Below are 25,251 nucleotides of genomic sequence, written 5' to 3'. Positions count from 1 at the left end.
CGGGTTCTATTGAACCCATAACTTTCGATGTGGAGTAAAAATTTATGTAATACAATGCCCATAAAAAACAGAGAAATGTCAGGGCAGACGCATAGGCGGGAAGCCACTAAAACAACCTTGACACTCTAAAAGCTACTAATAAATCTAATAATCTCCTCAATAATGACAAACCTGGAATTTAACATGTATCTGTCTTTATTTCCAACATATAGATTCCTTACACATCATTGTCACAAATCTTGCTTAAATGAAATGTCAGAGTTAAATAGAGATAGATTTCACTCAATTATCAGATCCTAACCAAACTACCTAAAGATGGATTTAGGTGGAATTTTCATAATCTTCTTTTTCAGTACCCTCTGTCTCTATCTCCTTTGGACAATCATTAAATTCCTTTATTTAGTATGGTGGATACCACTTCAAATACAAAATAGAATGAGTTTTCAGGGAATCAAAGGACCCCTTTATAGCTTTCCCCATGGGAATACCAAAGAAATTTCACTCATGAGAAGCCAAACTATGGATAAACCTATGATGGATATTTCTCATTACATTTTCCCAAGAATTCAGCCTCATGTTTACTCTTGGACAAGGATGTATGGTAAGTAAACTAGGTTAAATTTGATGCACACGTGTGAATATTTGTTACGCTAGCATTGTAGTTTAACCTATGATAGTAGATTTAGTTACCACTCTTTTATCACGTTACTAGTAATAACCTTGTAAGTAATCTGATTGTGTAAATATTTTAACACTGTTAGTGCATAGAACTTAAACTCATCACTGAATTGTTCATTGTGTTTGCTTTGTCCGGTGACAGGGAGGAATTTCCTCACTTGGCATGGCTCAAAACCATACTTATTTGTCACTGAACCAGAACTTATCAAAGAAATATTGGCCAATAAAGAAGACACTTACCCGAAAATGGACATGGAAGGCTATGCAAAAAAAACTACTAGGGGAAGCACTAATAACCAATGAAGGTGAAAAATGGGCAAAAGTAAGAAAACTAGCCAACCACACTTTCCACGCCGAAAGCCTGAAAGTAAGCCTTATAGCTTTACAGTATCAGTATTTCGTCTTTAAAACGTTAAAGTACTGATGTTGGTATGAATGGATGAAATTATGTACAGCATATGGTGCCAGAAATGAGTGCGAGTGTTCAAACAATGCTAGAGAAATGGAAAAAACACGAAGGAAAAGAGTTCGACGTGTTCAAGGATTTTGGACTGTTAACAACTGAAGTAATTTCCAGGACAGCGTTTGGAAGCAGCTATATGGAAGGCAAACATATTTTCGAGATGGTGGCAAAATTAACTGCAATAACTGTCAAAAATATTTACAATGTCAGATTTCCTGGAATCATGTAATCAACATTATAGGAAACAAGAGATTTCCTCAGGACGTTACGTCTCATTCATAATTATTGGTTTCTTGAATTTTGCAGTATGCTAATAAGAACAAATGATGAAATTGAAGCAGAGAAACTTGAAAGAGGAATCAAGAGCTCCATCCTTGAGCTAGTAAGGAAAAGAGAAAAGGTTAAAGATCGAACGTTTGAGAATTTTGGGACTGATTACCTAGGACAACTTATGAAGCTTTTGCACGAATCGGACATGAACAAAAGTATCACAATAGATCAAATGATCGACGAGGTCAAGGCATTGTTTGGTGCTGGACATCTTACAACAACAAGCTTACTTGGTTGGTCTGTTTTTCTCTTAGCACATCATCCAGAATGGCAAGAAAAAGCCAGAAAAGAAGTGTTAGAATTTTGTGGCCTTAAAAATCCAACTTCTGATGCAATCACAAGACTAAGAACAGTAAGAAACACTCTTAGTATTAAATTGTGCGATCATCTCATCTAAAAGTTTAACCTGTTAGAGAGAGTACACTTTATTTACTTAATTATATCTTCATCCAGGGGCGGAGCCAGCCCATTCGACTACAGGTTCAGCCGAACCCAGTAGCTTTGATCCAAACTTTATATTTGTCTTAAGAAATTCATTGAATATGCGCAAATTATTAAGATACAACCTAATAACTTAAAATAACCATAATCCTGAACCCATAAGATTTAAATCCTGTCTCCGTCTTTGTCTTCATCACGCCCCCACATGCTGACCTGATATTTTTACATAGGCCAAGTACGTTATTAATTGATATCAGTGCGTCTTTCATCTTTTCTTTAGCTAAGGCTCTATCGGAAACAACTTCTCTGCTCGTCTAGGGTAAGGGTAAGGTTGCGTACATCTCTTCTCCCAGACCTCACTTGTGAGAATACACTGGGTCGTTATTGTTGTTGTCGCCAAGCACATGAAAAATTCTTTTTGATAATGGGAGGCAATGACTGTTCTAATACTGAATTGAATTGCCTGACCGATGACTGCTCTGATACTGAATTGAATTGTGAAACTATCTCATCTTGAGTTTTAGCGTTTAAAGAGATCACACTTTTATTTACTTAATTATTATGATCAATAGTTTCCTTTTTTGTTTCCTGCAGATGAACATGATACTTAATGAATGTATGAGATTGTATCCTCGAGTTATTACAATGACAAGGAAAGTTAAAAGAGAAGTTAGACTAGGGAGCATGACTCTTCGTGCTAACATGACAATTTTCATGCCAATTTTGGCACTGCACCACGATCCACAAATTTGGGGTAAAGATGTTCATATTTTCAAACCCGAGAGGTTCGCAGAAGGGGTGGCTAAAGCAACAAACAACAACGCAGCAGCATTTTTCCCCTTTGGATTGGGACCTCGTACTTGTGTTGGTCTGAATTTTACAACAAATGAAGCAAAGATTGCCTTATCAATGATTTTGCAGCGTTATAAGTTCACTCTGTCACCTAATTATGTTCATAATCCTTGTGATATTTTCATTTTGACTCCCAAGGATGGAGTTAAAGTTGTCCTTGAATCTATTTAGGGCATAGCAATGTCCCCAAATAATGTACATAAATAAAAGTTTTGCAAACAAAGCTTCTGAATTCACGAGTTCCTTGTATTTTCGACGCAAATCATAAATTTAAGTATAAAATTCACAAAAATTATAATAAATAGCAGGTCTGAATCCATAATTTTAAAAATGCAATGAGTTTAATGCTAAGAACTAGGGGTATACATATACCGGGTTAGTTCGGATTTTCTAATTACCAAACCAAACCAATTGTATCGGGTTATTAAATCTAAAGACCAAACCAAACAAATAAAAGTCGGGTTTTTAAATCTCAGGTTTTCATGTGTTTTTCGGGTTTTCGGGTTCTTTTCCCATAAAGTCTTCATAACACAAAATATAAAATTTGTGCTCCAAATATTTCTTTAATCCTAGTAAGATAGAACCATTTAAGGTGTTTTTCAATAAAATAACAAAAATATGAGATAGAGTCATGTCATTGTACTAAAATATTCAACAATAAAGATAATAAAAATCGCATAAAATAAGCATTATTAATAAGCCATAATAAAAACAAACATAATTTAAAATTACTAATAATTAAGTTGCTAAAATAAGTAAGACTAATAAGTATTATCATTTACATGACTAAACACTAAAAGAAAAATAAGTTATGCATTTTATCTAAATCACGAAAAAATTAAAAAAATAAATATCCAACATTATTTTCATTCATAGTACAATTGAATTGAATGTCTTTTATTAGCATTACTATTGATTTGATATTAGTTTAGGATTTATTTGAGTTACTAACATTTATGAACTATAAAACTTATTGGAGCATCCAAAAATTATAAGTTCAAGCTTGAAATAATATAAAACTATGCAAAAGCTTAAAAAATATTTATAAACTACATTACAATAAATATTTTTATGTATTAAATATATTTAAAACTTTTATACATATAATGCCAGGCTGGTTTGGTTTCGGTTTGACTTTTTTTTATTTAAAACCAAACTAAACTAAATATGGTCGGGTTTTTTTTTTCCAACACCAAACAAAATCAAGCCAAACCATAGTCGGGTTTTTTTTTTCTCGGTTTGACTCGGATTATCGGGTTGGTGCGGTTTGTCGATTTCATTTGTACACCCCTACTAAGAACCTTAAAAGTTGAGCCAATAGAATTTAAATCCTGAATTCGCCTCTGTATAAGTGACTGCTTTTAAAAGTCAAGATATCACTACATTCAGACACAACTATATAAAGGCAAGGCTGCTTACATTAAAGAGAAGCTAATGATTTGAATGTCATTAGGAGAAGGACAGCATGTTACTTGCATAAATACCAATATCAACAAATTGTGTACCATTATTGATTTCATATTACCATAGGTAGGACCACAATGTACTTGAATAAGCACCCAATATTACCAGGTATAGTACCATTCTTGGATTCATATTATCATAGATTTTCTTATAACCTTTGTAATAAAAGACAGATAAAGATAAAGAATATTAAATCAAAGTGATCTTATAATTATGTAATCCTCACATACCATCAGCAAATTTTAAGACATGAAAATTAGACGAAGTAATATTATAAGAGAAAAAGAGTAACACATTAGTGATAGTCTAACATGCTGGTTGCACAGTATTACAAAAGGAGTTATCAAAAAAAGTGACCAGCTGCTTGGTCATATGCCAAAATGGGGTGGCTGTAGCACAAGTCCGTCGTATTGGTGGATTTGACTAAACTTGGGAAGGCAGTGCCTTGTTGATCAGCTAGTAGTTGTGGTAACAAAAAATCTGGTGGTTGAGTGAAGATTGTTGTGCAATCCTGAGCATGGTTAGACGAACCGTGTTGAGCTAGATAATATGCAGCGTAGTTTTGCTCCCTGTATGTGTGGGTAATGGTAGGATTATCCAGTTGCGTACCTGCATTCCATTAAAGAGGATGAATAGTAAAGATTATCATTATTGAGCATTATTATTACCTCAGTAGAGTCCACATGCTGTCTTCCTCACACAGTCATCAGCAATTTTTTTGGATCATTTTCTAATGAAAAAAAAGGTACACACAATAAATTAATTAATCATGTGGTCCAAGCTATGGTGTCCTGATTATGAACTTCCACTTCACAATATATTCCAAATCTTGATTGCAATAAGAGTTAATCCTTCAATCTTTTCCCCTTTTGTTTGTTTGTTTATTATTACAATAGGAATGAAGTTTAGCTTATAATTTTTCACGATGCGTTTAAGTCTCATTTTTAGCTTTAACACCAAGGTGACTGATGTATATCTCAATTACAAAGCCCTAGCTCGTAAAAAAAAAAAGACAGCCTGATGCATAAAGCATTTCGCATTCATGTAGGATTCGGAAAATGGTTGCACCCCAAGGGAGTGTAGTGTAGGCAGCCTACCCTGATGCAAGTCGCTTGTAATTACATGAAATCTCCAAAGTGTTGGCCTTCGACTTTCAGGCTTGATTGAGAGGACATGCTCATGATTTTTTTATTTTGCATCAAACATATACTTCATATGGCCTATGGAATCATCTAAAACACATACTTCGGTAAAAGCGACTGAACAATAAGCAGTCAATTACTATAATATAAAATAATATTGAAAATCTATTTAAGGTTTAATAATCTTGTGCATGTACTGAGAAAAAGAGAGATCATTATATCTATTTGTCTTGACTCTTGAGACTTCTCACTTTCAACCTCTTTTTTATATATGGAATTATTGTACTGCATTTTGGCATGAAATAATCCATTCTAATCATTGTTGACACCTAAAATTTCATGGACCACACCATCTATTCATATCAAACCTTTGCCAAGAGCAAAAAACAAGAATAGTGATCTTAGATATTACAATAGCTAATGTACAATTAATTCAGGGATTTAATATGCAAATTTGAAATGCTATTGATGAAGCCAAAGCCAGTATCTGAATTTTATTTGTCTGCTAACTCAAGCTAATATTCTCAACCTTAGTCGAATACACTAGAAAACCAAAATCACTCAAGTCCATTATTCGATATCTGGATTCAGAAAAATCGCGAACATCATTCATCATATAATGATAATCATTATCGCGAGTTTTCTTTTCATTTCTTTGTTAATTCTCCTTTTTTGGATCTTGAAGAAGCTATGGAGTCCGATTCGCGTACAATTTCTGATGAGATCACAAGGAATCCAAGGTCCAACATACAAGTTCTTACATGGAAACACTAAAGAGATTGTGGAAATGAGAAAAGACTCAATAACAAAATCCATGAATCACTTGTCACATGACATATTTCCAAGAATTCTACCTCATGTATTTTCTTGGAAAAACGTCTATGGTAATATAAATGTCAAATAATTTCATTTGAAAATACCTTTTTAATGTGTTATCTTAGAAGGGGAGACTTGGCGTAACTAGTAAAGTTGTTTCCATGTGACCAGGAGGTCACGGGCTTGAGCCGTGGAAACAGTGTCTTGTAGAAATGCAGGGTAAGGCTGCGTACAATAGACCCTTGTGGTCCGGCCCTTCCCCGAACCCATACGCATAGTGGGAGCTTAGTGCACCGGATTACCTTTTTTTTTAAATGTGTTGTTTTATATGGTTATATAAACTACTGATTATATTTCTCTGTTTCTATTGTCACATAATAGGGGCAAATTTTCTCTATTGGTATGGACTGCAACCTGAACTAGTAGTGACTGAACCACAACTTCTCAAAGAAATACTGAGTAATAGAAACAACAACTTTCCTAAAATAGATCTTGAAGGCTTTTCCAAGAAGCTTTTAGGAGATGGTGTTTCGTCGTCTAAAGGCGAAAAATGGACAAAAATGAGGATACTAGCCAACCATGTTTTCCATGGAGAAAGCCTAAAAGTAAAATTCTTGTGCATTTTTTGAAATATATTATATGCCAAGTTCTCTGTTTCCAATAGTGTTAATTTTGTTAATAATTTTTGTGAATGCAGAGTATGGTTCCAATGATGATTATGAGTTGTGAGACAATGCTGGAAAAGTGGAAAATGCATGAAGAAAAGGAAATTGAAGTGTTTGAAGAGTTTAGGATATTAACATCAGAAATAATTTCCAGGACTGCATTTGGAAGTAGTTACTTAGAAGGAAAGAATATATTTCAGATGCTGATGAAGTTAGCTTTGCTAGTTTCCAGAAATGCTCACAAAATTAGATTTCCTGGCATCAGGTAAGTCCATCCACAAGATGCAACATAGATTTAACTCTGTATCTACAACAACAACAACAACAACGACCCAGTATAATCCCACAAGTGGGGTCTGGGGAGGGTAATATGTACGCAGACCTTACCTCTACCCCGAAGGGTAGAGAGGCTGTTTCCAGGAGACCCTCGGCTCAAAAAAGCAATAGGAGATGATATATTAGTACCATAAAAATGCGTAATAAAAATAACAACAATATATAAGAGATATGAAATATGAAATACAGAATACGAAATACGAATACGAAATACGAAATATGAAATAGATGGCTGGTATAGTACAACTAGAAGGTAAAGCCCTGCATCAATAGACGACCAATGACATTCCTAGTCTAACTCCTAACTGGATAGTCTCACTCTATTGTGCTGTAGAAATATTCACACTCTCCCCTAACCTACAACCTTAATGCTCGACCTCCATACTTCCCTATCAAGGGTCATGTCCTCAGTAATCCTAAGTCGCGCCATGTCCTGTCTGATAACCTCTCCCCAATACTTCTTAGGTCTTCCTCTACCTCTCCGCGTGCCCACTACAGCCAGTCGCTCACACCTCCTCACCGGTGCATCAGTGCTCCTCCTCTGAATGTGCCCGAACCATCTGAGTCTTACTTCCCGCATCTTGTCCTCCATGGGGGCCACACCCACCTTCTCTCGAATATCTTCATTCCTAATCTTATCCATCCTTGTATGCCCGCACATCCACCTCAACATCCTCATCTCTGCTACTTTCATCTTCTGGATGTGTGAGTTCTTTACCGGCCAACATTCAGTTCCATACAACATGGCAGGCCTAACCACTACTCTATAAAACTTACCTTTTAGTAACGGTGGCACTTTCTTGTCACACAAGACTCCCGACGCTAACCTCCACTTCATCCACCCCACCCCTATACGGTGTGTGACATCCTCGTCAATTTCCCCGATCCCCTGAATAACCGATCCAAGGTACTTGAAACTACCTCTCTTGGGAATGACTTGAGAGTCAAGCCTCACTTCAACTCCCGCTTCCATCGGCTCAACTCCAAATTTGCACTCGAGGTATTCCGTCTTCGTCCTACTCAACTTGAAACCTTTAGACTCAAGAGCATGTCTCCAAATCTCTAGCCTCTCGTTGACGCCGCCTCTTGTCTCGTCAATTAGAATAATGTCATCAGCAAATAGCATGCACCATGGAACCTCCCCTTGAATATGATGAGTCAGTGCATCCATCACCAGGGCAAATAGGAATGGGCTGAGCGCAGACCCTTGGTGCAACCCCGTAATAACTGGAAAGTGTTCAGAGTCGCCTCCTACTGTCCTAACCCGAGTCTTAGCTCCAGCATACATGTCTTTAATCACCCTAATATAGTCAACCGGGACCCCTTTATCCTCTAAGCAGCTCCATAAGACCTCCCTAGGAACCCTATCGTACGCTTTCTCCAGATCAATAAACACCATGTGGAGAACTCAGCCCATTTTAATCCGCCAGTCCAACCCGCCCATTTGACACCCTTAATCATAGAAAATAATAAAAGCCAAAAAATGCCAAATAGGGCATTGGAAACACAAGTAGATTGCGATTTCAACAACTTACCTCACATAATATTCCCGTGGTACCATTAAAAACAATAAAACCTCAATTTTTGATTCACTTATAGAGCGCCCCAAGATGTGCGCTTGGTGAAAGACATTGGGTATTAGGTTGGGTCAAAAAAAATGAGCTATTGCCTTTATATATGGTATCGCGTGGATATTATGTAAGGTGAGTTACTGACATGATTATACTTAATTATATTCAATACATGTGGCATCCTGCTTGTTTTCTCCAAGACCAGATCTAACATTTTCAGTTTTTTTTTTCTACGGTATATAGGCATACTTCAAAAGTTACCGAAAGTTAGTTTTATGACTTTAGTATCATAGACTGAAAGTTGAATGACCATTCGCGAAATAGCGCCAACCATGGAAGAACAGTAACTCATTAATCAACTTACTTGTTAAATTTTGTGTAGTCAAATTTGGAAAAGCAGAGATGAAATAGAGTCAGAGAAACTGGAGCAGGGCATACGCGACAGTATTACTCGAATAATAAAGAAAAGACAACAGGAAATTTTTGGGCAAGAACATAACTTTGGAAGTGATTTCCTTGGGAAACTCTTAGAGGCTTATCAAGATTATAATGAGAAGCCAATTTCAGTAGAAGATATAGTTGATGAATGCAAGACATTTTATTTTGCTGGTCATGAAACAACTACTTCTTTACTTGGATGGACTATACTCTTGCTAGCTACAAACAAGAATTGGCAAGAAAAAGCAAGAAAAGAAGTTCTTGAATCATTTGGCAAAAATGTTCCTACCGCAGATGGCCTATCAAGACTGAAAATAGTAAGCATTGAGGATTTTAATCATTTTTCTTGAATATTGCATGCATATATCAAAGGGGAGCCTTGGCGTAGCTGATAAAGTTGTTGCCAGGATGTCATGGGTTTCAGCCGTAGAAACAGCCTCTTGCAGAAATGCATGGTACAATAGACCCTTGTAGTCCGACCCTTTCCCAAAACCCGTGCATATCGGGAGCTTAGTGCACCGGGCTGCCATTTTATTGCATGCATATATCAATTCGAATAAGTATATACTAAGAGGGTGTTTGGGTAAGTTATCAGCTTATAAATACTTTTTGGATTATTACACAAAAACGCGTATACATCAAAATCACCCAAAAGTTATATGTTGGTCGTTCCTAACTTATGTATTTTCAATTTATAAACACTTGATTTGACCAAGTTTTTACTATTCTATTCCTAACATCTTTTAAAATGAAACCTTTCATTTTATATGTTTGTGAATAATTAAAAGGCACTTTAGTTATTTTAACCAAAAAAAATAGCTTAACTATCAGCACTTAACCTGACACATCAACATTTAAAAGTATTTTTCTATCGCTTAGTGCTTCTCAACTATTTTTAAGCTAAATCGTCTCTAAGGGCAGCCCATCGCACAAAGTATCTCGCGTTCACGCAGGGTGCGGGAAAGGGTCACACTCCAAGGAAGTGTGATGTAGGCAGCCTATCCTGATGCAAGCATCAGTGGCTGATTCCACAGCTTGAATCCCTAACATATAGGTCATACGGAAACAACTTAATCGTTGCTCCAAGTATCTAATTAGTATTTTTACTCGTTTTTTTTTCAATGTAGATGAACATGATTATTGAAGAATCTTTAAGATTGTACCCTCCGGTGCCATTCATCAAAAGGAAAGTAAACAAGAAAGTACAGCTAGGGAAGCTAACTTTACCACCTCAAATGCAGCTATATATATCACCATTAGCAGTTCAACATGATCCTAAAATATGGGGAGAAGATGTACATATTTTCAAACCAGAAAGATTTGCTGAAGGTGTTGTTAAAGCTACAAACAACAATCCAGTTGCATTCTTGCCATTTGGTTATGGACCTCGAACTTGCTTAGGCTTGAACTTTGCTATGATTGAATCTAAAGTTACTCTTTCGATGATTCTACAACGTTATATGTTTACAGTTTCACCAAGTTATGTTCATTCTCCTGTTCAGCTTTTTATGCTTCGTCCACAGCATGGAGTTAAAATCATTCTCCACAAGATTTAAGGGTCTCTTGTTGTATGTAAAGACAAACAGGAACTTGATTATTGGTCAATAGATATTGGATTTAACTTATATACGCGAACAGATTAAACTTTTTTTTTACATTATCACTGTAGTTTAACCTGTTGTAGTCGGTAAACTTGGCACGCCGCCATCACACACATAAATAGGAAGCATAACAAAAGCAACAATGGATAAAATTGAAGTAAACCAAAACAGAAAACATGATAGGAAATGCAAAGAATTAAGACGTACGACAATTAAAAGATGAAGTTCATTGCACAAAAATATAGACCAAAAAGATGTCGCAACAACAGCACATAGTGATTACCAAATACGTCAAATACGAAACAAGACTCTATATTAGTTTCCATAACAATCTTAACAAGCTTTCTTTTGAATGCATGGTAACTTAATCACGGCGAAGGTTGCGGAAATAGCCAGTAGGATCACGCTCAAAGTCATCCCTGTAAATGTAATAGTCCCTCCCTGGAGCTTTCATCATTTTCTTGTTATTGGCTCGTTCGTTCGAATCTCCATCGATTAGCTTGTTCAAGCCCCATCCTAGTAAAGCTACACCAGCTACTAAGGCTAGCTTTTGTATCACTTCTTCTGGTGAATCTGTGGCAGCAGCAGACAACTGCTCCCCATTTTGCCCAGCTTTTCTTTCGTTTGAGTTCTTTGTGGTGCTTTCAGAGGAACCCATTATAGTTAAATGAATTCAACAGTTCTTGATTCTGTAGTGTAGTAATAATAGGAGCAGCATTTTACTTTTGACAAAGAAGCGTAATTTATAAAGATCACTTGCATGCATTATTGGAAGACTACAGGGTTAATTAGCATCCAAAATATTGAATTAAGTGTAAAAGTAGATAAGATATTGACGGTCACTTTCTCTTGCTTTTATTTCCACTTGGAAAACTGATGAACATTAAAGGTAAAAGACTTGGGAATTCTGCAATTAAAATTAATTGTACTCTTTGGGAATATCAATAGTCAACTAATTGAGTGTGGGATTAATTATTCATGATCAATGCATTCATACTTGTTTTATTTCCATCGAGGGTCTATCGGAAACAAAATCTCTGCGCCTTCGGGGTAGGGATAAGGTCTGCATACACACTACCCTCCCCAGACCCCCACTTTGTGAGATTTTACTGGGTGATCGTTGTTGTTGTTGATCAATGCATTCATACACTAAATCTGTTTATTGAATTTCATTAAGTATTATAATTCCATGTCAATTATTAACTTTTACATTTTCCCGGGCCTATAAATATCCAAGATTGATGTAACTTTCTTTCATCAATAATCTTGTCATGTGTTTTTTCCTTCCATTCTAAACCTTCCGCTCTTTCTTTAAGTTTATTTGATTTCTTATTTGAAGGGTGGAAGGTTTAAAATAGAAGAAAAAAACACATGAAACCAAGAAAGAACGATAATGGAACTTAAGAGACGACGTGTAGCAAAAAGATGGAGAATTTTACCCTTTATCAGTTTTAAGTTATCTTGATATATATATTTTGCTCGTGATTGTTACTAGTTTGTTACCCATGTTGTCCAAGTTAATTTGCACTGTAGAAAAAATGGAAGAATGTTGGAGTTAATTAGAATATATGCATTGAAGTTTATGGTAGTATTTGATCAATTAAGGCACGATGCCTTTTTTTCTCTTTCTTTTCCTTATATTAGACCTTTCTTTTTGTGTTTTCTTGGCTCTCCTTGCTATTCATCCTTCATGACTACAATTCCACAAGTAGTCGACTAGCTAGGTCCATAAGGACAACAAATACACAAATTAAAACACATATGGAAAAAATAAAATAAAATAAAAATGATAGACAAAATAAAGTAACTTAAGAATGAAGAATTTATATTTTTGTATAATCATTTGGTATTCGATATTTACGAGTCTAACTAATCCAAGTTCGTGCGACATCATGCTCATCAGTGGCAGATGCACGTGGTGGCAAGTGGGTTCAACTGAACCCGCTTCATCAAAATATAATACTGTGTATATCTATAAGTTACGATTAAAGCTGCGTAATTTTGGTATAAATATTTTATTTGAATCTACTTGAAAACTACTATTTTACGACTAAAGTTATATACTTCTAAGATTGAACCAGCTTGCTCAAAATCATGGGTCCGCCACTAGTGCTCATTAAGGATGAAATGAACATTCTCTAACGGGGTTTCTTCGGACTTTTGTTGAAGGTGGGTGAATTCTAGAGGTGGATCCAGAATTTAAACTTCATGGATCCAACATCTAAGGTTCTTAGTATTGAACCTATTATATTTTTAAATCTATGAATTTTATATATATTCTTTGTTGTAATTTTAATAAATTTTATACGTAAATTTATGTTTCGCGTCAAAAGATATAAGTTCAATTGATCTCGTAACTTTAATACTCTACATCTATCCCTGATGAATTTTATCCATCCATCACATTATCATGAACAACTATAATGGTGGAGTCGATCTAGTACTCTTTTTTTTTTTTAAAACGGAATGACTTTTTACCTTAAGTTTTTTCTTTCTTAAAGAAATGGTAGGGGTGGACAGTTTTTGTGATTTTTCGGATGAGAAACGAAATAAATTTGATTAATGATATTTGATTCAATATTTCACACCTAATCTTTCAACTTTTTTATGTTCAAAAGTTATAAGCACTGCCATAAGCAGCCAGACAAGTTAAAATTATATGTTACGTAATTAAATTGAATATCCTTTATAGTAGTAATTGTTTTCTGCTGGAACCAACTCTTCCCTTCTTGTGAGGAATAAATAAATGTTTCTAACAAGATCACAATCAATATTTTAATAGCAATCTTTAATTAACCGCGTGAAACCGTAAACAGCACTAAAAACTATAGTTAGTTATGGATTTCTATATTCCAAAATTGGTCAACAAGAACATTAATACTAGATTATAATGCCAGCTAATTGGAGACCTTATTATCAACTTCCGGTAAAATATCTTCAATAACATTACTTTTCCATCAGATTCTATAATGCTGAATAGTACCATTAGCCTGTATGGCCAAGCTGAAAAAAATCAGCTTATTTTGATAAGTATTTTTTTTAAAAGTATTTTTTTCAAAAGTATTTTTACTAAGAAACAATTTGTGTTTGGCTAATTAATTTGAAAATCACTTCTAAGCAGCAATTAGTGTTTGACCAAGCTGTTAAAAACTACTTCTAAGTGTATTTTTCTCAAAAGTATTTTTCAAAAAAGTATTTTTGGAGATAAACTATTTTTTTCTGCTTCTCCAAAACTGCTTCCGCTTCTTCTCAAAAACACTTTTTTTCCTCTAAAAATTTGGCCAAACAATTCAACTTTGAAAAAAAAAATACTTTTTTAATAAAATAAAAAAGTGCTTTAGACTTGGAGAAACTTGGCCAAACAAGCTATATGTCTTTAATAATATAAGAAAGTAATGCTTTATTATTTAAGAGTAATTTTGATACGTACAATTCTTGGAATGTGCTTTTTCGCTTTTTGTAATTGGTTAGACGTGAATTTTTGGGTGTCAAAATCAGCATATAAAGGTTAAACATATCTATTTTATTTAATTTAAAATGTGTTAGTTTATAATAGATTCAATGATGGGTTAAATTGACCCATCTGAAAAAGCAAAGAGAAGTTATTCTTATAATAGGATTTAGGTAAATAAACAAGATATAACAAAACAAACAATCAAAACAGATAGATGGTTCCGAATTGGGTAGATTGTTGTGGTATATTGTTAGTCCAAATTTATGCAATTCCACCTTTCTTAATAGGCAGAGATTTTTTTTTTCTATTTGAAATCACATAGCAAGTAGCACATAGGTTCAATTGGAAGAAAGTTGTCTTAAGTAGCACATAGGTTCAATTGGAAGAAAGTTGTCTCTTAATAAGGTTAGACAACAGACTTACCTCCTTACAAAATAGCTTCAACTCTTAAATAACGCCTTTCCTTATAAATTCCCCTCGAAATGACCTAGATCTAGCCAAACAACACTCAAAGAAGTCAACCAATACGTTAGGAATCAATTCCAATCCAAAAATTCAATTTTTAACTAGAAAAAGTCAACAAAAATCAACCCAGATTCACATGCGTGGAGCCCCAAATAGAACGCAATACTCGGTTACCCATAGCCTCCCGAGTCTAAATATATACTTCGTTTTAAAATCCAACCTCAAATTGATGTTCAGAATTTCAAAAGAAAATAATTATTCTTTAGGCCAAAACACTCTTTTTCTTTCTTCAAAATCCGTAGATTTAGGTATAAAAATCCATGGTTATTCGATATCTTAAATCAAATCTAAGTCAGAATCATTAACCTTTGAAGTTGGGATGAAAATCTCCTAAAAAATCGCCATTTCTCGAAGTTTAGGTCTAAAAAATGGTGAATATGTACAAATGTTAAATACCCATGGAGCTCATTCCTTAATTGCAATGGCCAACTGGCATGTCTCCTACGCGATCGTAGCCTTTTCCCATGTGAATGCAATGCACACACAGATGATCCTTAGCGATCGAGAACATCCTCCATGCGACCACGATTCACAAATCACTCCCCCTCCCTACCCCCCTCCCCACCCCCAAGTCAAATTTCTTCTACATGATCGCGAGACTCAACTCTATAAATGTACCAGAAAACCAGCAGTTCAAGTTCAATCCTAAATGCCAAAACTAACCCGAAATTCATCTAAGCTCCCCTGGGATCCCGTCCAATCATCCTAATAAGTTTGTATACCATATACAAACTTGTCCAAAGACTCTAAAAACTAAAAACACTATTAAAACCAAGAATCAAGCACCAAATCAAAGATCCCAAACTTTTTAAAGTTCAAAATTTTAACTTTCAACTAGAAGTGTCGAATCAAACCCATGCCATCCGAGACCCTAGTCCAAAATTACTATATAAACCTATTATAACTTTCAAGTCACCAATCAGATGTCTTTTACCCATAATGTTGACTTTGGTCAGCTCTTCCAACCTTAACCTTAAGCCTTAAGTTAGGAACTAAGCATCCCAAATCACCCCCGAACCTCTCGGAACCCGAACCTCATATCCCCTCAAGTCATTAACCATCAAACATACCTACAGGAAGACTTAAATAGGGGAATAATGTCAGACCTGCCACACCATCATGCCACATAGGTTCCACTTGGCATATATTTTTACCATATGAAATGGTTACATAAGTTAGGGACTAGATCTTGGTGGAATATTCTAGAACTATGGAGAATTTTCTTGGAAATGTTCTAGATATTTATGCATTTGTAGGAAGGTTCTAGAGAAATATAGAGGTTTCCTTAGGAAGACCCTAGAACCCTATAGAATTGTTGATTCTAGCTATGTAGAATATTCTAGAGAAGGACTTATTTGTAAATACGGAAGGACTTGTAGAACAATTATTATTTACATACTAGCCCCCATGTGATTAGTATAAATAAAGAGCATTCATTTGTAATTCATCAACCAAGCAAAATAATCAAGTTCTCTCTAATACAAAAGCTTCCTTTGGCAATTCTCATGTGTTCTTTCTTCCATTCTCTTAGCGATCATGAGTGTAGTAGGGCTGACTTGGCATAACAAGAACGTGAGCAAGTTATGCAAGATCGTGAGTGAGTTGCCAAGTGTCGTATGTGCACTTAGTTTAAGACTAAGGACGTGACAACGTGGTATTAGAGCAAAGGTTATGACTAAGGAATGTTAGAAAGAATACAAAAGATTGTTAGAAGGAAGTTTTGTAGGGAACCATGGTCGGAATTACCAAGGGCTTGGTACTTGCAGAAAGGATCAACGCGAAGGATGATAACTATGATTTCTACATGTTTTATACCCATTCTTACCTAAGCTTTATGCATTAACAGCCAGAAATTAGTCCCAAAATGCTTACAAGTTGCGCTTGATTGCAGGTTTGAGCGATAAGATGACAAATACTACATATCGGCTCAAAAAGGAGTAAAATCTGCCAAGTGTCAAAAGACAACTAAAAGGGGGGATCAAAAGGACATGCGCGGTCCGCATTGTTTTGTCATGCGGCCGCGCAGGAGAGTTCAGAAGCTGGACATCTTCAAGTTCAACCTGCGCGGTCCGCACTGTTCTGCCACGCAGCCGCGCAGGAAAGTTCAGAGGCCATGATATCTTCAAGTCAAGCTGCACGGTCCGCGCCCCTTTTCACGCGGTCCGTGCCTAAGAGTATCAGAGACTCAATCATTCAAGGCAAAAGCCCACGCGGCTGCGCACCTAATCAGTGTGGTCCGCGTGGATGAAGTTCACGCGGTCGCGCGTCACTTTTGTACGGTCCGCGTCCCCTAGTGCCAGAAGCAAGATATGAAGGCCCAAAACCCTACGCGGCCGCGCGTTATTTGTGCGCGGTCCGCGCCAGACCCTCAGGGGTATTTTTGTCCGGTTTTTCCTATGTAGTATAAATAGAACATTTTATTTTTTAGCAGCAAGTTTTTTCCAGATCTGTTTTGAGAGCATAGAGCAACTAAACTTGGGATTTCATGATTTTAGCCTATTTTGGGCAATTTCTTCTAGTATTAACGTGGATTTGAGTAGATTAACATTGTAGTTAATTGTTATGTCAATTTCATCTATTATTTCTTCAATTTCTGTTCCTATTATGGCTAGCTAAACCCATTAGCTAGGGTTGTGACTCAACCCTAGCGTGGAAAATTAATGGGTGTGATTGTTTAGTGCATGAATGATGTTGGGTATTTGTTATTTGAATTAATCTTATGTTTTCATTAAGATTTGGTGGTTGAAAACACTAAGTCTAGCTTAGTGAGTCTTGACTCTTCTTGAGAAAGAGAGTCTATGACCCCAAGATTAATTCTAACAAGGAATTGGGATGGACCCATGAGAATGGCAATCCCAATTAACGGATTAAACCTCGAGAGAGTAATTACCCAACTTGAACCATAAGTTGCTTGGGCAAATTGGCCTACCCAATTGGTCTCGAGAGAGTCGATTGGGCAAAATCACTCTCTCTACCGAGAGGTGTGAGAGTGAGTGCAAAAGTGCAACGGTTATAGCATAAGTCTCATAGTCATCATTCTTGCATTAGGAATCTCTACCCGTTAGTTGACCACCTAGGTACATGCCACGACCCTAGTGCCTTTCTCTATATTGCATACAACTTAGAATCATAATTTTAGCATAACTTAGTTTTACAATTGTAGTTGATAAATTGTAGCTATTAATCAAAAGGAAACCAAAAATGTTAAAAGATCAATTAGGAGCTAAAACATAGTCCTAGACTATACAAACACGCAACTCCAAATTGAAGTTTCCTGTGAAAAATTGACCCCGATACCGCTATTGGGTAAAAGTATTAGTTCACACTCTTCCTCAGGTTGAGTCCGATGCGATCACTTTTTGGCGTCGTTGCCGGGGAACTTTACGGTGTTGACTATTTGTGCAGCTAGTGTCACACCTCCTTTTTCCGCCCCCACGAGGGTACAAGGAGTTTTTTCCAATCAAAAGACAATCGAAAGGGGATTTATTTGTTTATTTCAGAGTCGCCACTTGGGAGATTTAGGGTGTCCCAAGTCACCAATTTTAATCCCGAATCGAGGAAAAGAATGACTCCATATTACAGTCTGCGTACCAGAAATCCGGATAAGGAATTCTGTTAACCCGGGAGAAGGTGTTAGGCATTCCCGAGTTCCGTGGTTCTAGCACGGTCGCTCAACTGTCATATTTGGCTTGATTATCTGATTTAATACAAATATGAACTTATGTGCAAATTTTAACTTTTTACCGCTTTCATAATTATTATTATTATTTTTTACAAGGAATTGCAACGTTGTGAAAATGTATCTCGAACCGCGTTACAATCAATGTACCCGTGGTCGTCGACACACTTTGACTCCGTTGAGATTTGGATTTGGGTCACATCAATGTGCACCCGAGTTTAAGAAAATTAAATTATTAAAGGCGCGCCTAAAGCGACTAGCGTATCATCTACTTTGGGTAGGGCCGTGGAATTTTGCTAAACGGTCCATCACGAAGTCTAAGCAATTTAAAGCATGCATTTGTGAGGGCCCCGCAATCTGTGTGTTTTATTTGGCGAGGCTCGTGTCATTTATTTTAAATGGACAAATCCTAAATCGACTACATTTTTCCTATTAAAATTAGTCTCTAAAATAAAGAAAGAAAATCCTAATTAATTACGAGTTTTTATTTTATTTATTTAAGAAAGCATGACATACTAATTGCTAGATTAATACAAATATTGATGAAAAGGAATTTTATTCAAAAAATTCGAAATTATAAATAAAATAAAAATTCGACAACTAATATTCAAAAGAATCAAATACAGCTAGATTAAAACTCAGCATTGTTATAAAAAAAACTATTGAGATTAATTATTCACAACCATTTGAAACTAGATTTAACCATAATTACTAAAGCTTATTAGAAAGTTTATTAGACTTAAACGTTCTTCTAATCTTGCCTGAACTCAAATCATGCCTTAATGCCTAATTTACGAAAATTAATTTAAATTCATGCCTTAGCTAAATTTAGCTACTTGTTCATGATTAACCTACTGTTGATAATCTTGAAACCTTCATAACTAGTGAATTAACCCGTTTTGCCAAACCGATTCATTAAAGACTAACTTATGTTATTTTTTCTTATTTCAATTATTATTCAGTAATACATGAAATAGCTTAAATACAATCAATAAAAGGAACAAAAAAATGAAATTAAAACTTCAAAATTTCATTCTTCATATGTATTCATGCTTCCACATTATTAGCTTGCAATAGCTAGTATTACAGTCATGTACCTGGTATTGGAAACAAAAGAAGATGAAGATGAGAATCAACAGCAGTAATAACAATACAACACAGCAACAACAGCCCAGCAACAGTAACAACCCAGGAACAGAGTTTGCAAACCGGTGGAGTAGTAATCCCAAAAAAAGCTTCAAGCTTCGATGAAACAACAACAATTAATGCTGATTTCAAACAATGAAAGAAAGTAGAAGATTTTTTTTCAGTTTTTGTTCTTTCCTTTAGTTTTGAAATTTCTCCAATTTTTATCTCTTCTCTCTCTGTTATGTATTCTCCTCCCTTTTTTATTCTCTCTCCTCCTCAAAAATCTCATCAAGTTTTTTTATTTATATCCATCCCAAACCCTTTAAACCATTAATAAAACAATCACTTTCTCCTACCAAACCCACTATCTTCTCACTCACCCCCCACTACATTAAACAAATATATCAAACCATCCCATTACATCTTGTTCCCCATGCCTACCATAAACAATTACAATATTCCCCCCACTACATTATGTCTTGTCCCCCATTATATTAAACAATTATATCACCCACACCCCATTACATTTTGTCCCCCATGCTTAACATAAAGAATTATTCAAAATGTTCAATTCCCAAACTACCCCTCCGACCTTATTGCAATTACCATTTTACCTCTGAACATGCTGCAATTTACCAAACTACCCCATCAGCTATAACCAATTCACCTAATCAATCTCAACCAAAATATAGCCAATATGACCAATTTCTCAGCAAATTCAACAACAAATCATATGAACACAGATGAACAACATCAAATTAATGGAAATAAATTAACCATATTGAGAACCAATCCTGGTTAACATAGACAAAAAATGGATGAGCAAGAATACAATATTAACAACACAAATACATGATTCAAATTAAATCAACAAATCAAAAACCAAAACAAACTCAAATTAAATTACTGGATGAACTTCAAACAAAGAATAAACATGCATTAAAATCTATTTTAAACAACAAAACATGACGGATTCAAACGATTTAAACAACGTTAACAATTTCTGAAAAAATACATGAAACACATGAAACAAATTGAAGAAATAATTAATTAAATTTCAATTTGAATCTAACAAACATTAAACTAACAATTTCACATGAACAAACTGAAAAATTAACAAAACAATGAACACGAACAAAACAAAAATCAAATATTTACCGATTTTAGATTCAAGAATATCAAAACGAAATACGGACAAAAATAAAACTCAAAAACCACTAACCAGATCGAAACGACGAACAATGACTGACCAACGATGAACTTGTATGGACTGTTTTGACGACCCCAACCAAAACTCGGACAAACGACGACGAAGACAATTTTAAGAAGCAACTGAAGCAGCGATGAAGTAGTAGCAGCAGACGACGAGGTTTGGTTTAGACTCAGCTGCTCGACGATGCACAGTAGGGTCGTTTGGTTGTTTGGATGGAGAAGATGAAAGCAGAAACGTGAGCATCAGTCTGGCTGTGTAAATGGTGGACGCGGGCAGCAGCAGCGGCGGCGAGGAAGCAGCAGCGACGAGGGTCGTTTGGATGCGACGACGAGGGTGGAAGAAACAGCAACAGCCATGTGCGTGAAGGAGATGAAGATGAAGCAGAAGGCAGAAGCGGCATGACCATGGTAGTCGCTGCTAGTAGAGCTCGACGGAGCAGCAGCAGCAATGCCGCTGAAGCAGCAGACGACGCAGCAGCAACGGCACGGAGGAGCTGGCAGGCGGGGTCGTTCATGGCGAGGTTCTGTGAGGAAGAAGATGAGGAGGGGGAGGTCGTGTGAGGGTGGTCGACGTTGGGCAGCAGGGTAGCAGCAAGGGGGGGGGGAAGCCATGGTTGCTTGCTTGGGGAAGGTGATGGAGAAGAAGAAGATAAGGGGGGGGGGATGGTTAGTCTAGGTTTTTTAGTGTTTTTTCTTTTGTTTTGTTTTTTGAAATGCAAGATAGGGGGGTGTTGGGTCTTTTGGGTTATGGACCGGGTCGTGGGGAAGGTTGGACAATTTTTTGGGCTTGTGGTTTGAAATTGAAGAAGAGGCCCAATTCCGATTTTCTTTATATTTTTGCTCTCTTTTTTTTTCTAAAACTAAATTATAAAAATACTTAAATTATTATTAAGAACTAAATTAAGTTATAAAAGCGCAAATTAACTCCCAATAACAATTAATGCATAATTAAGTAATAATTAAGCATAAAATTGTATATTTGGACATTAAATGCTAAAAATGCAAAAGATGCCTATTTTTGTAATTTTTAATTTTTGTAAAACAAACTTAATTACTAACAATTGTAGAATTAAATCCTACATGCAAAATGCGACATATTTTTGTATTTTTTTATTAATTTAACAAATAAACATGCACAGACAAATACAAATAATTATCCAAAAATGTCACAAAAATTCTCAAAATTGCACACCAAGGAAAATCATTTTATTTTGAATTTTTTGGGAGTAATTCTCAATATAGGGCAAAAATCACGTGCTTACAGCTGCCCCTCTTTGCCCGAAGACACGAAGGGTTTTCGTGCAAAGATAAAGTGAGCGATTTTTGCCCATCCGAGTACTCCGTGTGAAGCATTTTTTTTGAAAAAGATTTAACCGAAGCTTTGCTTCAGAGGTTTCCTACATATCCTGGGCTAAACAGGAATCAGGTCAATGTAGTTCGGGAAGTTTTGGTAGCTGGGACTACCGTGGGACTGCAATGTTACTGTTGTTGCATGCTATTACCACTGCTTACCGATCTCCTTGTTACACCATGCTTAAAAGAAAACAAGAAGCTAGGCTAGAGTACAATTTGTTTTTGTTGCCTTGCTTCCTTGTCTGCTTGCATTTCTTCCGGTGCTTTTCTTCTTTTGACACATGTACTTGAGTTTGTACTGTGACCTCTTGTTGCAACCTTCTGTTTCCCGGTGCCGGGGAATTTTATTGTTTCCTGCTGGGGATTCCTATTGTAACCCTCTGTTTTATTGTCCTCTGACTTGATTTTGAAATGTATGCCTCTGTTATCTGGGCGGGCTCCTCTTCCTTTTGACTCACGCGCTTGAATTTGTGTTGGGACCTCTTTTTGCAATCTTCTGATTTCCGGTGCTGGGGGTTTTTATTGTTTCCTGCTGGGGATTCTTGTTGTAACCTTCTGCCTTCCGGTAGGGTTACTGATTTCAAAAATTTGCAGTATAAGACTAAAAAGTATTCCTCTTGTTATACATGTGGGCGCCTGACTTCAACAAACAACTTTGAAAAATACACGCCTTTCCTCTCTTCAGGCGGGCTCCTGACTTCAAAAACAACTTTTAAAAATAAACGTCATTCATCTCTTCCGGCGGGCTCCTGACTTCAAACAAACAACTTTTAAAATAAACGTCATTCCTCTCTTCAGGCGGGCTCCTGACTTCAAACAAACAACTTTTAAAATAAACGTCATTCCTCTCTTCAGGCGGGCTCCTGACTTCAACAACAATTTTGAAAAATAAAAACGCCATTCCTCTCTTCAGGCGGGCTCCTGATTTCAAAAATAACTTTAAAATAAAAATGTCATTCCTTTCTTTAGGCTGGCGAAATTTCAACAACTTTTAAACATAAAACGCCATTCCTCTCTTCAGGCGGGCTCCTGACTTCAAAAAGAACCTTGAAAAATAAACGTGCCATTCCTTTCTTTAGGCTGGCGAAATGTCAACAACTTTTAAAAATAAAATGTCATTCCTCTCTTCAGCGAGCTCCTGACTTCAAAAACAACCTTGAAAAATAAACGCCTTTCCTCTCTTCAGGCGGGCTCCTGACTCCAACAACAACTTTAAAAATAAAATGTCATTCCTTTCTTTAGGTTGGCGAGATTTCAACAACTTTTTTTAAAATAAAACGCCTTTCCTCTCTTCAGGCGGGCTCCTGACTCCAACAACAACTTTAAAAATAAACGCCATTCCTCTCTTCAGGCGGGCTCCTGACTTCAACAATCAATTTTAAAAATAAACGCCTTTCCTCTCTAAGGCGGGATCATGACTTCAACAACAACTTTAAAAATAAAAGCCTTTCCTCTCTTCAGGCGGGCTCCTGACTTCAACAACTTTCTCAAAATTTTAACACCTACATTCTCCAGGCGGGCTCCTGACTTCAATAATTTCTTAAATTTTAACACCTCCATTCTCCAGGCGGGCTCCTGACTTTAACAATTTCTTAAATTTTAACACCTCCATTCTCCAGGCGGGCTCCTGACTTCTTCAACTTCTCAGATTTTAACACCTCCATTCTCCAGGAGGGTTGGACTTCTTCAACTTTTCAAAATATATCCAGCCTCCATTCTCCAGGCGGGCTCCTGACTTCAAAAATAACTTTAAAATAAAAATGTCATTCCTTTCTTTAGGCTGGAGAAATTTCAACAACTTTTAAAAATAAAACGCCATTCCTCTCTTCAGGCGGGCTCCTGACTTCAAAAGGAACCTTTAAAAATAAATGTGCCATTCCTTTCTTTAGGCTAGCAAAATTTCAACAACTTTTAAAAATAAAACGCCATTCCTCTCTTCAGGCGGGCTCCTGACTTAAAAAATAACCTTGAAAAATAAACGCCTTTCCTCTCTTCAGGCGGGCTCCTGACTCCAACAACAACTTTAAAAATAAAATGCCATTCCTTTCTTTAGGTTGGCGAGATTTCAACATCTCTTTTTAAAATAAAACGCCTTTCTTCTCTTCAGGCGGGCTCCTGACTCCAACAACAACTTTAAAAATAAACGCCATTCCTCTCTTCAGGTGGGCTCCTGACTTCAACAATCAATTTTAAAAATAAACGCCTTTCCTCTCTTCAGGCGGGCTCCTGACTTCAACAACAACTTTAAAAATAAACGACTTTCCTCTCTTCAGGCGGGCTCCTGACTTCAACAACTTTCTCAAAATTTTAACACCTCCATTCTCCAGGCGGGCTCCTGACTTCAACAATTTCTTAAATTTTAACACCTCCATTCTCAAGGCGGGCTCCTGACTTCAACAATTTCTTAAATTTTAACACATCCATTCTCTAGGCGGGCTCCTGACTTCTTCAACTTCTCAGATTTTAACACCTCCATTCTCCTGGCGGGTTCCTGACTTCTTCAACTTTTCAAAATATATCCAGCCTCCATTCTCCAAGCGGGCTCCTGACTTCAAAAACAAATTTAAAATAAAAATGTCATTCCTTTCTTTAGGCTGGCGAAATTTCAACAACTTTTAAAAATAAAACGCCATTCCTCTCTTCAGGCGGGCTCCTGACTTCAAAAAGAACCTTGAAAAATAAACGTGCCATTCCTTTCTTTAGGCTAGAAAAATTTCAACAAATTTTAAAAATAAAACGCCATTCCTCTCTTCAGGCGGGCTCCTGACTTCAAAAACAACCTTGAAAAATAAACGCCTTTCCTCTCTTCAGGCGGGCTCCTGACTCCAACAACAACTTTAAAAATAAAATGCCATTCCTTTCTTTAGGTTGGCGAGATTTCAACAACTTTTTTTAAAATAAAACGTCTTTCCTCTCTTCAGGCGGGCTCTTGACTCCAACAACAACTTTAAAAATAAATGCCATTCCTCTCTTCAGGCGGGCTCCTGACTTCAACAATCAATTTTAAAAATAAACGTCTTTCCTCTCTTCAGGCGGGCTCCTGACTTCAACAACAACTTTTAAAATAAACGCCTTTCCTCTCTTCAGGCGGGCTCCTGACTTC

At 36.3% G+C, this 25,251-nt stretch overlaps 2 protein-coding genes across 2 annotated transcripts; both read left to right on the top strand.

The window, feature by feature from the left end:
- The first annotated feature begins 295 nt into the window (after window positions 1-295).
- LOC138880428 (cytochrome P450 CYP749A22-like) lies at window positions 296-3,017 on the top strand. Its single transcript, XM_070160559.1, has 5 exons — window positions 296-601; window positions 821-1,045; window positions 1,134-1,366; window positions 1,448-1,823; window positions 2,507-3,017. Exons 1-5 carry the CDS (start codon window positions 575-577, stop codon window positions 2,933-2,935), a joined length of 1,290 nt encoding a protein of 429 aa, XP_070016660.1. The 5' UTR covers window positions 296-574; the 3' UTR covers window positions 2,936-3,017.
- Window positions 3,018-5,818: 2,801 nt separating this feature from the next.
- On the top strand, window positions 5,819-10,821 carry LOC104241384 (cytochrome P450 CYP749A22-like). Its single transcript, XM_070160364.1, has 5 exons — window positions 5,819-6,254; window positions 6,568-6,791; window positions 6,884-7,116; window positions 9,141-9,513; window positions 10,324-10,821. Exons 1-5 carry the CDS (start codon window positions 5,990-5,992, stop codon window positions 10,750-10,752), a joined length of 1,524 nt encoding a protein of 507 aa, XP_070016465.1. The 5' UTR covers window positions 5,819-5,989; the 3' UTR covers window positions 10,753-10,821.
- The last annotated feature ends 14,430 nt before the right edge of the window (window positions 10,822-25,251 follow it).

This window comes from Nicotiana sylvestris, chromosome 10 (assembly GCF_000393655.2).
Source record: "Nicotiana sylvestris chromosome 10, ASM39365v2, whole genome shotgun sequence".
In the NCBI taxonomy this organism is placed as follows: domain Eukaryota; kingdom Viridiplantae; phylum Streptophyta; class Magnoliopsida; order Solanales; family Solanaceae; genus Nicotiana; species Nicotiana sylvestris.
Note: the sequence above shows the minus strand (reverse complement) of the source record. Positions and strands in the feature narration are given on the sequence as shown.